This window comes from Cariama cristata, unplaced genomic scaffold (assembly GCF_000690535.1).
Source record: "Cariama cristata isolate BGI_N322 unplaced genomic scaffold, ASM69053v1 scaffold2033, whole genome shotgun sequence".
Classification (NCBI taxonomy): Eukaryota; Metazoa; Chordata; class Aves; order Cariamiformes; family Cariamidae; genus Cariama; species Cariama cristata.
In genome coordinates, this window is record NW_009609992.1 from 33304 (window position 1) to 51008 (window position 17705).

Below are 17705 nucleotides of genomic sequence, written 5' to 3' on the forward strand. Positions count from 1 at the left end.
AGCAGGATTTTGAGAAGGAAGCAGTCTTAACGAAGAGATAATTTTAGATTAAATAGTAGAAAAACAAGCAAACAAATAAATAGATTAATTTGTAACTTGGATACAAAAGAAAGCCTCAGGCTTTGTACAGAGGTCAAATTAGAAACATAGCTTCTTGTATAAAATCTACTATGGTGCAGTTCTACTACGGAACTTCTTAGTTCCCTGTTTTATTTATGGTTGCGGTAAGGGTGTCCACAAATTCACAGCAAGTTGGCCACTTACAGAATTACAGTGGTACCATACGTAATCCTCCCATGAGCATGCAAATCTGGTCCTGAGATACATGCTTTTCTGAATGCAAGTATGTGCAAAGAGAGAAGACGTTCACGAATTTAGTTATATGTACAAATGCTTTCATAAAGAGCTATGTAGTAAGCTACAATTAAGCTTTCACTTGCAAATCTAATTACTGTATTACCTTACCGCCAAAAAAAGGAATGAAACCCGGTGGAATTAATGCCTTGGTAAGGTGGGATGGATTTCACCCTGCATTTAGAATCCAAGTAAGTGCGTGAGAATTTTCTTTTGATTTACTATACTGGACAAACAAGTAATTATTCAACTACAGCACATACAGTTTCCACTACCCTAATTCTTTGTTCTTAAAAGAAGCCATTTGGCACGGCATGCTAAATATGCCAGCAAGACATTGACAACAATTACAGTAAGATATGCCAGTACCCTTGCAAGGTAATTGAAGTTCATTGTTAAACACTTGCTCGCTACTCAAGTTAAACACAGATCCTTCCAAAAATGGCAAGCAACTTTTTTTTCCTTGCTCTGTTTTCATTGTAGAGATGAATCTTTATTTGGTCCACATCTATAGCAAAACAATTTATGCAAGAGAGCCCCGATATTCCTCGTAAGGCAGAGAGCAGAAAGGACTTCTTCCTTTTAACCCTTCTGTCTTCCTTCGTGCCTAAGGAAACCTGGTGTTGCTGCTCTCAACAACATTAGAAAGCATGAAGCAGCTTGAGTTTTTCTATCGAGCAGGTACAAGTTGTTCGGGAAGGCTACATCCAGGCAGCAGAAAGTGCAGTGACTTGCTTTTATCTCACCTAACTTTAGGCTGGGAATGGCAAGGCCTAATTCGCAGAGGATTCACTATATTTCTTTATGCTTAAACAGATTGTCCAGCTTTCCTGAGATGCCTTCTTGTCCCTATGGATTATATAAGGTGCTTGGGGCTGACATCAGCACCTCATTTAAGAGTCTATTTCTGCAAAGAATTCTGAAATACAGTCCTGTTCCCCCCCGCCCCTTCCCCGAGAAACAGAAAAATGAAGTCACGTTGCTACTTACTTTGCTCACATTGTTTGCCTGTAAATCCAGTCCTGCACGTGCACTGGCCAGTGATGTGGTCACAGTCCGCTCCGTTCTGACACTGACAAACATTGGCACAGTTTTTTCCATAAAAAGCAGCTGGGCAACCTTTCAGGAATCAGAATAAGGAAAGACTAAGAAATAAGCTGAAACATAAACTCAGACGCGTTATTAGCACAAAATATGTAGGCCTATAAATCTATGGATTTTCAGCCTCTGTACATTTAATAACATTTATTTGATCATCTAAATGCAGAGATACTACGACAGCCAATTTTCTTGAAGTGGTGTTTCTCATATCTTACAGAATTGCCTCTTAAGTGTTTCAGAAGAACGAAAACTTGACCCATCTATACAAACTACGTTTTCAAGTGAAAGAAGTTGGCTAAACAGAAACTCTCAAAAAGGCCAGAGATCAATCAATTACTTGCAAGTGAAAGAGCCTTCTTAAAAGGCTCACCAGAATTTGATCTCCACTTTCGTACAGGGCTGATAATTTGGCACTAGTAGGATGAGAAATCTCCAACATTTTCCTAAATCAGGCCACATATACTGGGGCTTTAACAAGCAGGGACGTAGACTGTGCAAATTCTGACAATGAATCGATAATCTAAACGATCGGCCCCTCCTTTATCGAGTGCCAAAGGCATAAAAAGCCTTGAAAATCTTCAGGAGTATTTCTTGGGGGTGATGCGAAGTTATCACAAGTGCGAAGCAGGTGGTTTAACAGGGAAGACTGCAATGCTTGGGAGAGACACGGGGTAGCAGCACATACTTTGACAGATTCCCTGGCACAACAGGGTCTCTGAAAGGCTTACGCTGGGTGCAGTAGAGCCCCGTCCAACCATGAGTACATCTACATTCTCCATCGTAAGGGCTGCACATTGCTCCGTTGTGGCAGTTGCATGAATGAAAGCAATCAGGGCCCCAAAAACCAGTGGGACAAGCTATGAAAATAAAAAAGATTTGTCAGCCGACAAAAAAAAAAAAGAAAAAAAAAGAAAAAAAAGCAATGATACTGAGTTAGTGCTGCGGAGGAGCAACAATAAAGGGAGAACCTGTGAGAGACCAGCAAAGGCAGAACTTCATATTGCAGAGCTTGGCATCGCTGCGGCCACCCCCTGACAACCAGCGGCTCTTCCAAGCCAAGGATTGCTTTGCAAACCCAGGTGCCAGCCTGCGACCTCACCCACGCTGACAGCCCTGGCACAAGGGATTTCTTCCCCGGGAAGGTCAGGTGGCAAGATCAGGTCTTTGCTGCATATGTGCACTGAGAACCTCTGAACCAGCAGCCCTCGACACAACATTACTCTAAGTGCTCCCTGCCTTACCGGCATTATCTGTGAAGATAATTTAGACAGGCTTTTAAGATACGGAGGTAATTTAATTTTCTTTTTTTATATTCTGGGATTCTTGCATAATAAAACACAGCTATTCATGGTTTACTTTTGCTATGCAATCAACCACAAAAATTACCACATTCATGTGAAGCACATAGTGCTACTCGTATTACATAAAAATGTAAAGAAAACTTCTTACAGTATGAATTCCCATCCACAAAATCAGATTGCTTTTGTTGATGGGGCTAATATTAAATTAAATTCTCCAGGTCTATTATATATTTCAACAAGTACAATATTAATACGTTTTCAAAAGTTATTTTAAGCCTCCCTCCAAAAATGAATGCAGTAAGTTACAGTTATTAGTGCCAGACTAAAAGATCCAAAGTTCTGATAACCCTTCAACGTAACAACTATTTTTTTGCTTTAAAAAGCGCTTTCCATTGCTTCCTATTAAAGACATGAATTAATAAGGCATGGTTCCCAGGAAACCTGAAAGTATGGAAACCGTGCCTATTTCCATGCATGCCATTGGCTCCAATTCTGACCATAAGTGCAAGTTTCTGGCATGTGATGGATATCTCTAAAGCCAGAATGAATAGCAAAAAACCCCTGCCATGACGTAAATCAAACAGAAGGTCACTGAACTCACACAATGTAAAGCTGAACAGGATTTGGCCTAAAGTGTTCGTGCTATAAGAAACCAGAAATACTTTTACAATGCCTTTGTAAGCCAGAGCTGCAGGGTCTGTTAGTGTCTCCAGAACTGGCTCTGGAGTTGGAGCTAAAATTATCTTCTTTGCAGCCCTGTCTCTCGGTCATTTCAGGTTAACTACCTGGTGCGGAGGGAGGTCTGACCAAAATAGCTCAGTACCGGGCTCGGGTACGCGAGGCCAGGTGCCGACAGGAGCCCAGTGTGAGGCCGGGTTCACGTTGGGAGATTCACACTTTCTTTACAAGAAGGTAACCGAGGGAACAGTCAGGTTCCCATTTTGTTCGTCCAAAATACAAAGTAGCTATCATCAGGTCCTTCTGCCTGCTAAACTGGAAATTGTTGCTGCTGAACTGGTCTGCCTCACTCTACATGAAAAAATGTCTTTTTTCAAGGTTAAGAGAAACTATCAGTCATTTCCCAATTACATGGCTAAATATAATGAGATATCTGTGGAGCCTTCTGTCTTTTTTTCTTTTTTTCTTTTTCTGCTTTTGAATGACAGCAATATTCTGCCTGTGGAAGACACACAATAAAAGCAAAATTACAGCCGTCTGTTTGTATCCGATTCCTACTTTATCACTTGAAGTTTAATATATTTTACTCTGGAATGCTGTCTAATATGCTAGTTCCTGAATATGAAGTAACATTTCTGAATGATAGGATATTGCTTCCCTCTGTGATCTATCTTCAATTAAGGGATGCTCTCAGGAAATGACACTTTAGGATCAGCAAATGCCAGTCTTCTACCTGGGCAATTTTCAAGAAGAAATCCTCCATCCCTCCAAGCCCACAGTGACTTTTACAATTAAATTACATTTAATAGAAATATTTCAGCTGCCTAATTTCTCAATTCTGGGGGCTTGGTACATGAAAACATTTACCGGTTAATAATTTCTAATGTAATAGCTGAAAGAAAATGATTTCAAAAAATAAATAAAAGGGAATACAGCTAGAAATTAAAAGGGAGCGTGGAGCTTTCTTTTCTGATAAGAGCTTGTGACGTCCCATTCCTGTAATAGAAGCTAGTAACAGCTTCTGCAAATTCCAAATGCAGAGACTAATTCAAGCCAAAGCTAACTTAGATTAATTAAAAGAAATAAGCTATAAAGAGAGTAAGGCTTTACTGGCTGCTGTAATACTTCAGGGATTTCCCCAGAATCTGTCTTTAACTTTCAGAAAATGCTAAACAGGAAAATACGTTATTTTAAAGCAGAGGTGGAAAAATAACACTTTGCTTACTCTGAGAGCAGTCTGTCCCTATCCAGCCTGGAAAACACTGACACGATCCATCAATAGGATTGCACGTCCCGTTCTCGGTGCACTGACAGACCTCGCCACAGTTCTCCCCGTATTTTCCACTGGGACAGACTGTGAAAATACAAGGCAGTTTACTGAAGGTTCTTCATAATGAATATGAGGAAGTCATAGGACTTAACATTTAGCAATTAGAGATAAAAGTAATCACAACATTTTTCTTTGCTGAAGCCAAATGGGCAAAATTCTTCTGAAGAGAAGGAAAAGGCAGAAAGTATTCAAGTCCATTTTGTTTGCTGACATAACAGGCATAAAAATAACAGGAAAGAGTCATCTTAAAATCCATTTTTCTGCTGGAAAATGAATCTAATACAGTTAGAAGATTACAATTACTGAAGGGCATTATGGAAAGATGAAAAGAGGAGAGACAAAACAGAGAAAAGAGGTTGTTGGGAGAAGAGAACAGTAAAGCTGAGGAGAATTGAAAGAGTAGTCACAAAGACAAGCAAGTGGCTGGAAAGGATTGATCTGGCACTTGGCCAAGGGCGTCCCTTAGTACAGACCCTGAAATAGGGTTCTGTGCTGGCTCAGAGGATTACAGCCTCAACAATAAGAACACTAAAAGTAGGAAGGGAACATTTTAGGTTAAATGTCAGCCTAGCAAAGAAGTCTCAAGAAGACGAAGAACAATGGGGGTTCTTACTTTCAGGTCTGTCACTAGAACCTAACTCCCTCGTATTGTACGACTGATAACGACAGTAATAATGGACCAAAAGCTGCAAACCTTACCACCCGGTATGATGGCCTGACATACTAGCCATGGGTACATGAAATGGCTGACGGCAGATAAGCTATCCCATTAGCACCACAAAATGCATCATGCACCACGCGGTGCTGCAATATCGGGTACGCTAGAGTACCTACCTCATCACTGTCTCGATTCCTTCCGGATCAAGTAACGGTGAGAGGAAGGCGTCTTTGCTACTAAATACACTAGGCTTTGCCAAAGATCAACTTGCAATACTGGTGGGAGGCAGACTCACGGCATCTCACAGATTCAAATCATGCAAGCAGAGAGTAAACCAGGAGCAAGACTGCCACTTCCATAAGTATTTTTACCATATAAGTCGGCAGAAGACTACTTCCACAAATAAAGCACATACCCAATTGCTGAAATGTCATGCTTGTCTTTTGACATTTGTCCACCTGTTCCTCTCCAGTACCCATTGCTGTAGTAAGTGTTCAGTTAGGTTGTAGATGTGGTTCCCAAGGATTATATATATATATTTGTTTGACTGACAGCTGTTAAACAGATGTGCTGCATCCTAACAAAATGAGCATCTATCCCTGTTCGTCCACCCAGCTTAATCCTGAAGTTGGAAGAAAGAAACCTAAGCTTTTTTCAGAGTCATCTTGTAGCAGCCTAAGCACAGTGACATAAAACTAATAGACACGTAGATCTTCAGCCTCCCACCAAATTATTGGAAATCTTTAACGTTAAAGTTGATGGAAAGCTCTGCTCAGTAATGAATGAAATGTTTAATTTCTGTCCTCTTATTGGCTGTGTTCCCTGACAAAAACAGATGTATTTTCAAAACAAGATAAAACATACAGTCCATCTTTGCAAAGCGTGTAACAAATGGAACTGGACTTGTATCCTGGTAAATAATAGTGATGTCAAAAAAGTGATTAAGGCACTTCCCTGAATTATGCAACTGTTTTACCACTTCAACCACTCTCACTTTCTCATACCTAGTCTCTGGAGGCGACCTCAATCTATTCTGACTGTGAATCAGCCACAGATTGAAATCCTGAGCTGTGATTCATTTGCTTTTATACAATATACTATCCTCTACTCTTACTATGGCAGAAACCTAAGAACGTGCATACTATTGTTTTCTGCCTGCACTTCTGTATACTACGGACTTATCTGTAGGAGTGGATAAAGTTGGTTTTGGCTTTCAAATTATGTGCTAAACAGAATAGTTCTCTAACTGAAAAGAGATAAAACTAAACACAATATACAGATGCAATGAAAAGGGCAGTACACAGACACAAAGAGAAAGAGAGAGAAGGAAAGAAAAGCCCTCATATCACAGAAAGAGCAAAAACTAAAATGGTATGTCATCTGACGTTCTCATACATGCTACACCATTATTTAGTTCCAATACTCTATATAAAGCAGTTCAATGCAATATTTTTATTGCATCTTTAAGATGGAGATAGATAACATCACTTGAATGAAGGCTGGATTTTTATATGTGCAAAAAAGTAGTTCTCAAAAGACTTACTTAAAATAGGTGCTGATTTGCACTGCAACATGGAATACTAATGAATCAGGAAAAGATTTGTGATCCAATCACCGATGCTGACAAAGGCAACAGGTCATACTTTATAAAAGAAACGCTTCGGTTCCACACGGTGAGAGCTAGCAGAGGGGTTCCTACCGTGTGAGCACCTCTTCTCTCGGTGAAACAGTATGATGCCCTCCAGAATGTCAACACAGAAGGATTACAAAACTGATCCTGCCAAAATGGTTGTTCTCATTAATTTAAATAACCTGGCTGTGGATTGACACAGTGACTCTCTTGTAAAGAAGTAGGATCCAAATACAACCACTTTTTCAAATGTCTCAAGCATTTTTAAACAAAGCTGTAAAGTAAGGACTAATACCGCTTTCTTCAGGAGCAATCTGATTGTATAATGCAGATAGTGATGTTAATTAGCTATCAAAGCTCTGAAGTGGGATGCTGAAAGTCCCTGTGGGATGTCAGGTGTGTTCTAGCAGTGATAATAAGTTATTATCAATCCATCTTGCTACATGATTGTGAAAGATATTCATAAACCAGCTGCTGAGTTGTTTGCTGCTCAGAATCCTTAGCACGACCATGTCAACCTGTGCAAATTTCAGAGGCTGCACAGCTCCTCACACGCATGTGCTGCTGATGGAAGAGTGTTCCTGCTGCCACCAAAGAGATGGCACAAGGAGATGAAAATTCAAAAGTGAAATCTTCGTTTCACGTTTTTCTAATGGAAAAAATAATTAGCATTTTTCTTTCCACAAAATAAAGTTACATGCTAACTCATTATGACAAACTGCAACACAAATTGATTTTAATTAGGACATGAATATTTTAAAATTAATTTGCTGGATAGATCAACATTTCAAAGTAAAACCAGAAGTGCTGAACATCTGAGCAAAAAGAAAATAGTTTTCTTAAGAGGATAATTAGTCCTGCTTACGCTTTGAAATCTGACTAACTTTTCACATAAAGTGGACAAATTCACTGAAATATGTCCATTTTAATAAATTAATTGGTATAATGTTTAGTTGACTGTACAGCACAGGAAAAAGAAAAGATGGTTATACCTAATCTATGTTTAATGATTTTGCATAAGTGCTGTCTGCAATTTCTAACTTACTGAAAAGCAGGTAATTAAAAATTGTCAGTTCAATTTTTACAGGGACGGTGACTTCACAAGGGCAGTAGCCATTACGAATAATCTCTTTTAAATCTGTATGTAGAAAACACCCACAGTATTATGCAATAACTGAGACGTTGCAGCATGCTATAAAGATTTTGCAAATGTTTTTAGGATAAAACTGAAAATGAAACCTACGGTTAAAAGTGGAGTGACTTTCAAAGGTACAGAAAGGTGACGGACATCAGGGGGAGTTGAAGCTACTCTTCACCTGTGAAAATTAACTCCCTTTCTCTGCCTCATTGCAAATTTTTCTGTCTCCTGCACTTGTGTTTGGGTGCACATGGTTTTAGCTATTCCCAGCCAGGTCCTAGACAGTGTAAATAAGGCTCCATGCATTAACTGGGTGATTGGGCTCATGTACCTAAGCTGGCCTTTACCGTAACTAGTAGCTACACCTCAAAAAAATGCACGAAGGTGGCATCGACATTTAGGATATGATAGGTTTAGCAGAAAGGAAAATGAAACTAGTGGATGGCTGATATATTTACAGCAGGTGTCTCATTCTGTATTCATTTCAATATAGAGGAGCAGACCTGTTTTATTCATGAAAGTAGGAGCACATCGTATTTACAAAAGGGTGACTAAGTACCTATTTGCATTTTCTCTCTGAAGTAAAGAATTTCTTGTGATCTAAACTGCTGGAACAAGGAAAAAAGGCAGGAACCTTTTGATCAGTCTTGCTGCAAAGTCGCCGACACAGGAACTTAGGAAAGGAGGTGGCATTTGGGGGTCTTGGGCTCAGTACCTTGGTTGCAGAGAGCGCCAAAGAATCCAGGCAAGCAGTCGCAGTGTCCCGACACGTGGTGACAAGGCCCGCTGCTGTGCACACACTGAGGGCATGGCTGGCTGCAGTGGTGGCCATAAAAGCCAGGAGGGCAAACTGGAGACAAAACAGAGTAAGCTGCCACAGGTTTTCAGAAGATTTCTCGCTGCTGAGAGCTTGAGAATTCTCTCTCTGTCTTCACCCCAAACCAATATTTCTTAATTTATAAACCCACAACTTTGTGAACATCTGCAGTTATGAAGCCTGTTGGATTATTCCATGTCTAATAAAGTGCAAGCTCTGACTAAAGCTGCTCCCGTGGTTCAAACATTCACACCATCCAAAGCTCTGACTAAAGCTGCTCCCATGGTTCAAACATTCACACCATCCTACCTCATGTAGTCCTTGGGTATTTAATAACACAGTGGAGCTCTCTCAGCAGCCTCTCTCTCTCTCTCTCTCTCTCCCCCCCCACTAATTTGAGTGTCTCTAGCCTGCTCCAGCTAAACTCTTTTACAAAACACAGGAGTTGAAGATGTTCAAGACCTCATAGCCCACTGGCAGATGTGGTTAATAACACATATTCCAAAGCTTTCAAGATAGGTAGGAAAACAAACACTCACACACATGGACAGATAACAAAAACTCAGAATGGCATTTCCTGCAGAAATTAAGCTAAGAAATCAGAGAAGGTGTATTAGGAAAACTCTCAATATTTTATGTCTAAACAACTATGACAAAAGTTGATTTCTAAACATATTAGGTGCAATACCTGTGTTCAATTGGGACAGTCAGTTTATACATGCCATTGCAGGAGCAGCATCCATCAATGATGAACTGAATCTAAAAATAGTAATTACGGTAACAGCATACAAAATCACCTAATCTGCATCAGTAATCACACTGGATAGCTGAGTAAATTTGTCATGAACTGTGTGCTTAATTTGCTTAAAACCTGGACTGAAATTATTATAGAATTTGTACATAAGGTATAGTGCCAAGATTATGGCTCAGTATCTCTTATAAATGCATATTGTTGCTTCAAAGCACATGTGGAATGAAAAACCATCCACTGTCCAAACATTCACTGCACATATATAAGCACAAAGAAATGTTAAATTGCAGTAAGTGGCTGTAAAAATGACTTTATATGTTTTTTATTTTTACTCCTGTGATGCTCTGTTATATAGTTCTGGTTCAGTGGTTACTATATCATGTCCATTCTATTTTTTCACTGGATAAGAATTTTTCTCTTGGTCCTTATGTTCACAGAGGGTGTCAGGTTCTTATACCACTGCAGATTTCCAGCTGGAGCTTAGCTGACAGGTTTGTTGATGATGCACTAGTTGCGAAACAACATGGATCATTCCTGGAGACATTTCTGCAGGCCTAAGAGCAGTAAACTATCCCAGTGCCTCATGTAATCCTGATTATACAGACAGAACAAGCTGGCTGAGTATCATCTTCAGTACTGCCCTTTACAGGCTGAATTCTGTTTCTAAATTAATTTCCCACAGAAAAATGGGAATGATTCTGAAAACAAACTTAGCAAGCTAAAGCCACCTTCACCTACAGAGGTGTCCTGGTGACACCTCCTACAGAGGTGTCAAGGTAGTCTTGAGCCTGGATGCTGCAGAAGAGGTGGAAGCGAGCTGAATTCCCAGGCCGTATATTCACAGAGAGGTATTTCAGCAACAGGAGGCAACAGCAGAAGCATACACAGGACCCCTCTGCTGTCACCTCAGTGGGGAGGAAAACTTCTCCCCATTAGATCCTTAGCAAATGTCCTCAGGGAGCAACCTGATTACTGGAGTTGAAAACTGGGGACATCGTTTGCCTCTTGTAGTCTACATGCCATCAGCTGATAAAACTAAGCTGGTTTTTTTTTTTTTTCATCTCAGAAAGGTCAGAAACTATTAACTTCTGGAAGTTTTGCACTCTTAGGGTTTCAAATTTTTAAAACAATTTCTTCCTCAATTCCCTGAAGCTCTGAGGACCACATTTTAGCCTTGGAGAGAGGTTTTACAGCTATACAGATATGCTGAAGCACCTGGAAATTGGGGTTTATAATGGAAATGCTTATAGGCCATTAACTACAGCAGTGCTAGAGGTCATAGTTATAATGGCTTTAAATAAAAACTGTCAGCTACAAATTATTTTTAGAGATGAGTGTGTTCTAGTGTCAAGTGTAACTGGTGAAATCAAAGGGGATATATGAACTGGGCATGCAGAATGTCTTACAGGAAGAACAAGAACTGCTGCAGAAAAGAAAGGCAAATCCATTTTGTGTTTACACGGGAAGATGGTTGTGTGTAGTTTGGGATCAGTGAATAAAGGTCCCTAAGGGGCAAATGCAGCTTCCCAGATAAAGCAAATGAGAGGATTTTTATCTCCTCGGCACATTTTAATATGTAGCAGCAGAGCATCAGACAGGAACTATTTCAGGCTGCTGTGGTTCTTTTTCTGGCACATAAGAAAACATTGTCTTGTTATTTTGATAGCGAACGCTCATCCACTTGTCATTATGTGATGGGTCATAGCTGACTCGGTTTAACAGGTATCCTATAGTTCACCATGACTTGACTGTAAACCTGTTTTTGCCCAAATCCTGCCAAGTTTGTATGTAAAGGTGTTGCTCCTTCTTTCAGGTCATTTTGTGACCTCCAGGTGCTGTGGAAGGCCAGAAGAAGAAACACAAAGCATGACTTGATACAGTAGAATCTTGACTTCTTGATCAAGAAGGATTTTTTAGGCTAGCTTTTGCCCTTAGGAAGCCATGAGCTAAAGTAGCTCAGAAACCTGTGCCTCTGTCTGTCTGGTGTCGTAAATGAGCATTTCTGCCTGCTTCGCGTCTGCCACCACATCTATGGAAAATCTTACTTCTCTGGCACAAGGGTCCTCTGTATCCTGGTGCACAGTCACAGGTGCCATCCTCTGGGGAGCAGGATCCCCCGTTCTCACAGTTGCAGGAGATGGAGCAGTTTGGTCCCCAGCGGCCCTGGGTACATATACTGTCGCAGTGGATGCCTAAAGACGTAAAGGCACACGTTAGGTTTCACACAGCTTACTCTGCTCATCGATCAAAGAAATGTTTGTCTGGACTGATACCTCACAGTACATCACAGAGCAAACAAGGGAGCCTGGAAAGGAAATAGCAATGCTTTTATCTGGTTAATAAAGTGAAAATTAAGAAAATGTCAAAGAGGTGAATTCTGTAGGTGTTAGTGGGCTCCTGTTCAGTCCTTAGCACCATTAAAGAAACTCTGCATGTCATCTGAGAGATGAAGGTCAGGAATTGCTTTAAAGTCACGAAATACCTCAAATGACTGGTCTGGAAATATGCAGTTGATTGAAGCCTGATTACTTAACTGTTGTGAATTGGAAGACCAAAAAAGAAAAATCAGGCTTCTGGAAGAACATGTCCAGTATTTGGATTCTTGAACGTATGTAAATTCAGTTGCTTGCTGTGTATTGTTCCCTTCCTGCCTTAAAGCACTGTGCTCTGGGTTATTAGGCACATACCCCACATCCACCCAGAGCTCGCCGACTTCTGTGTTAATGAAGCGAGTTCTGATCTAGCAAGTGGTCAGATGTGGGCACAGGCCCGTCATTTGCATGTGAAATGGAGACTGGGACCTGCTGGTCCAGCTCCCAGTGATTCCCAGGGTGGTTGTTTAATATTTATTGTTATCAAAAGCAAAGCTTGGAAACACTGAAAGAAGCACACAGCCAGAAAGCTTAACATGAGGCTTCTGGCATTGTTTCAACTGTTTTTTTTTTAACCAGTGACTTTCAAAAACAACCTTGTGCTGAAGCTTGTCACATCTAAATGTAACCTAAGGATTTGATCCTGCACACCATTACTGGTGTGAGAGGCTCTTACTCCACTGGGATAAGACAGTACCAACACCTACAATTAGCAGAGCTATTTGCATGATCAAGGGTTCCTTGGATTGAAAAAGGTTTGCAGGATCATGAACTAAGAGAGACACGAAGCACCGCCAGCTCCAGGCAGCGGCATCAGCAGTAGCACGCTGTAGCTACTGATAACAACAGAAAAAAAAGAATCACAGACTGGCTTGAAAATTTTCCTAACAACATTAGCACACCAGGTACCTTACAAGTGCACCACCAAGATTTGATGGTATACACATGCCCTAGTTAGACTTTCAACATGAAGATGTTCTTTATCATCCATGCACATGTCCCCACTGCATAATGGGATAAATGCAGACAAGGGCTCCGAGAGCCCCAGCCTCAGCCAGAGGTTGGATTAGTGCATCGCAAAGGAGAAATACAATCCCAAGTAATTGCCTCCACCTCTGATAACTTCATCTGGATGCTACAGGTAATGGACTCTATTCGTGAAGCTGGGATCTGTACAGTCACCAAACTTTGAGGATTATTAAATCAGCTAAAAGTCATTATAAAGACACTTACAGTGCAGTTTCAAGTTGGTTTTATAAATCTCGGAAGTTAATACAGTAAGAAATACTGCAGAGCCAAAACTCCCCTTTTCTGAAGATTAATCACACAATTATAATGTCCCTTCCTAGAAAATCTTAACCAAGTCTGGCAAAAGTACAGTTTGAAATGAGATTTCTAGTAATACATGATCATAGCTTTATTTATAAAGGGGCATGGTCCATGCTGTAGAGCTTATTAAAAAACACATTAAAATACAGTAAAAACATAATACAAGCTCAATCCCTTAATATCTAAGTAAATAAATCTGAAAAAAAAATGCAAAAAAGAGGCAAGGAATATTTGTATTAGTAAAATCAGGAAAAACAATTATTTTAATACAGTCTTCACTGCTGCCTTTGAAATCAAATAAATCCTTGGATTACTTGAACAGTAAATGCTTTGTGTGTGCATTTATGTAATACATCTACAGTACTCTGTCATTAAAATGGCATACAATAAATAGTAAATAAATAAGTGCATTTCATGTTTATACATATATGTGATCATTTATAGTTTTGAGAGTCTCAACGCAAGCTCCCAGAAATGAAATTCAGACAGAAATGTAGAAAAATGTGTCTCTTCCTCCTGATTGCAGCATTAAAAATACAATTCTCTCGTTGCGAATGGGCTATTTATAAATGGAGACAATTAAACAGCATTATTTCTTTTCTCTTTTGGCAAAGTTTGGGGAAGAATGACATTGACTCCTTTCTCTTGAAAGGTAGCTGAATTAGAATGCCATGGCTGTTCTCTGCAGCAGCAAAGTCCTTCCTTTAGTAATGAATGATGAAGGATGTCTTCCCGCTCCTAACGAAGGCAATGAGTCATTGTGAAGCCGATTGTTGTAACAAAATGTAAAGGGGGAAAAGGAAACCTTCTAGAAGACACTGATACCCATTACAGCAGTTATTTATTTATAAATTTTCAGAAGACAACCGAGAAGGTGCTGCAATCAATTTTTATTACGTTCTATTACTCTAAGTTAATTCTCATGGAAGACTTCATTTTTGGAGGCTCCTACACACATTGAATTGCAAATGTAAATGAGAAGTGAAAATTGCATCTGGACATGCATGTCTTATGGAATTGTGCTAAGAAAAGCACCTTAATTTTACAATTCCCTAGCCTGACAGCATATGAAGGAGGAGTCCATCCCTCCCAGCTACTTTACAATCAGAGTCGGTGAAGCAGCAAGCTTCTTTAACGTAAAACTTTAATATTTACTTAGGAACTTGCTGATGAACATTTCTGATAAGCAATTAGTTTTCAATTTCCAGAAATATAAAAAATGCTGAAGTTGACAGATCTCTGTATTATCTCATGTTACAACCATAGATTCCTAATTTATGAATAAATTCCTTGTTTCACAGGCACGATGTAGGAATTAGAAAGACAACTATCAGAAGAAGAAGTCCTTGAAGCTGCAGGAAGCAGTTCTATACATAAACTCTATTGCCTAGATACCGGGAAATTATCTTACTGCCTGAGGCTGTGGTTCACAATTGCAGATACTAGTATGAAATTACACTTCCAAGACCTTCTTAAACAATGTTCCAGGGGTGAATTGTAAATGAAATCCACATACTTACATAAAATTATAGTTATCCACTATACGTGAGCAAAGGACATCTGTACTCTCATGCAGTAAGCCAGAGCCGAGGTAAGAGCAGAGTTCGCAGTGGCTGTGAAACAGCAGCCACAAAACCTCCATGTCCCGGTGTGGGTTCAGGGTACTGGCTTTCTGCAAACATTGTCTGCTCTCCAGTAGGATTTCCACTGCTGTCCTTTGCACTGCTCTGTAGTGGCTAGAGAAGTGTGTGTCTGGTGACTCGGTGTGATACAAGCTTGTGCTGGGTTTACGTGGAGCAGCGTAAATTTTTACCAGATTAAGTCGGTTCTTTGTACTAAAATTTACAAATCAAGCTGTGACAGATTCAGCTAACATCCACACAAACATCACGAAAGGGAGCAAGAAAAAGAAAAAGAAAAAAACCCAAAAAAACCCCAAGCCATACAACTGGGATGTCCCAAAAAACCCCAAGCCATACAACTGGGATGTAAGGCATCTATTGAACAGTTACTTCATATACTGCTTCTATTAATAATCTTCAATGGCTTCAATGAGAGTTTGTCAAAGTAATGCAGATTTAGTACTGCCTGTAACTCCATCACACTGAAGAACTTCAGAGGCGAAATTCCTGAAAGCCAGACGTAAGTAGAATTCCCTTTTTCCCCTCTCCAGCTTACTTGTGCAATTGCACTCGTGCTTGGGGATTACGTCTCTAGCTCTTAATAAAGCCTGCCATTGTTTTTCTGCCTTGTCTCTAGGTAGTTGGAAACTAATACTCCAAACACAATAGAAGAGCAAAAAATGGATGGAATAAATGAGAACCAGTGGCCTATTTTTGACCACTGCTATCCCCTTGACAGTAGCCTCTGCAGCAGGGCCTGCATGTTGCCCAGCATCTAATTATTTTTCAGGGAGGTAGGAATTTGATAAATTATAGGATGTAGCTCCCTTCCCCCCATGTACTTTAATTTTATATCTACCAGCGTACAACTGTAATTATTTCTCTGAATAAGATCTTCAGCCTTTTTTTTTTTTTTCCCAATAGTCACAATCTAATGACAGATGCAACATCAATTAGCAATGACAGGAATGATTTCAGCAGACATTTGAATCCAACACAAACATTGTGCTCTCCTCCACCTGTCTTTCAACATGACATGAAGTCATAATAATCTCTTATTTCTGGCATTTGAATAGCTTTGGAAAGAACTGCTTTTTATGCATAAATAGGCATTGGATTTATGCAGGCAATACAGCGGAGGCCTGAAGTTTGGTGAGTCACGCTTGGGTTTCATCTGGAATGCCTGGTAGCTTTTGTCTCTGGCATTACTAATGGTGGTTTGTCTACCTGTTGACACAGTACGTAGTGGCAAAACCACAACAGTAGCAATACTGCTTCAATAGCAGAAAATAGCCTAATGATTATAGCTGCGAGGTTGTTTTAGATAAGTAATTGTAGCAAGTGGGCCAGCAAGCACTTGATCGTACTGAAAGGAGGTATGGGAACGTATCACTGAATGTGAATGTGATCTCTGGAATGGACTGCTCCTTCATGTGATACCATCGCTTCGGTCTCCGTCACGCAGGACCATCCCGCCTGCAGCCATCCCTTTGGCAGCCGTAGCACACCTCCCACCCAGCCGTCGGCCCTGGAGCGGTTCCTAGGCCTGTGGCATGTCAGAGCCAGGGGCCACAGAGGTCACCTGGAACTCCTGCCTTGGCCTCCTACTTCGTACATTTATTTCTGATAAAGATTTCTATAATCATACGTTCATGTTTTCTTCAACCTTATTCTCTTCTCTTTCCTCAGTACTCTTATTGCTGTTACACTTCTGTTTTCCCTATAAATTCTATTTAAATCAGCTTTGTGTCTGAGATTAGATCAGCGTGCTTTCCTAGGTAGTGAATAGTTTGCTGCTTCAGTCTATAAAAGGTAAAAGAAAATTCAATAAGCACATGAGACACCACTGTCCGATTAGCTCTGGATCAGCTGTTCAGAAGGTGTTACGACAGCATACGAACAAGAGTTCATAAAGAATACTTGATGCTTTTCTATCACTTTTTGCATCTTCATATTTATTCCTACCTGAGGCAAACCCTGAAGTATTTGACTCCGATCCAGTCAGAAACACCACAGCACAATTCGTGACAGCTCAGCATTTAAGGATGCTGAAGAACGAGAAAATCTGCTTGGGGATGGCAACAGATAGAAGAAAACGTAAAGGGATCTCTCATAAAATTAAATGGAAACATTAAGAATTGATGGCTGCTCATCCAGTCTGCAAATAAGGTATTTTTGTTTTTATATAGTGAAACTATTCAACAGAGATAACAGCAGCCACTTTCACATCATCTATGAACTTTTGTGGTGTTCTCGAAGTCCTTTTCTAACTGTGAGTTTTTTTCAAATTGATGCGGTGAAGCCCTTCCTTACCTTGCTAAGCGTTGTTCACTGGTGGGCTTCAGAGGGGCGACTCCCGTGTGTAACAGCCCATCAGTCTAAATGAAAGCTCCGTGATCGGGTCCTAAATAATGAAGAATAAGCTTTCCCTGCAGCCAGTGAAAAATTCTAAATTGTCTCTTCTCTCATCATTGCATGGGCGATTTATGCACCCATTAATGTAAGTGTTTTTCTGAAAGTAATATACTTACAGCCTAATGCACCTCTGTGGAGCACTAATCGTACCCCTATTTTTAATTGTCTAGAGAAAACTCCAGATATGAATCATCCAACTAAGGGAATTT

The 17705-nt window shown here is 40.2% G+C and overlaps 1 protein-coding gene across 1 annotated transcript in view; it reads right to left on the reverse strand.

Annotated features, from left to right (window-relative positions):
- Nucleotides 1-17705, reverse strand: part of MEGF11 (multiple EGF-like-domains 11) — a 214063-nt gene that overhangs the window by 31810 nt on the left and 164548 nt on the right. Inside the window, exons 14-18 of the mRNA XM_009697720.1 lie at nucleotides 11804-11950; nucleotides 8906-9040; nucleotides 4660-4788; nucleotides 2184-2312; nucleotides 1345-1473 (exon numbers count right to left, since the gene is read on the reverse strand). Of these exons, the coding sequence (XP_009696022.1) occupies nucleotides 1345-1473; nucleotides 2184-2312; nucleotides 4660-4788; nucleotides 8906-9040; nucleotides 11804-11950 (669 nt within the window). The remainder of the gene's footprint in view (nucleotides 1-1344; nucleotides 1474-2183; nucleotides 2313-4659; nucleotides 4789-8905; nucleotides 9041-11803; nucleotides 11951-17705) is intronic.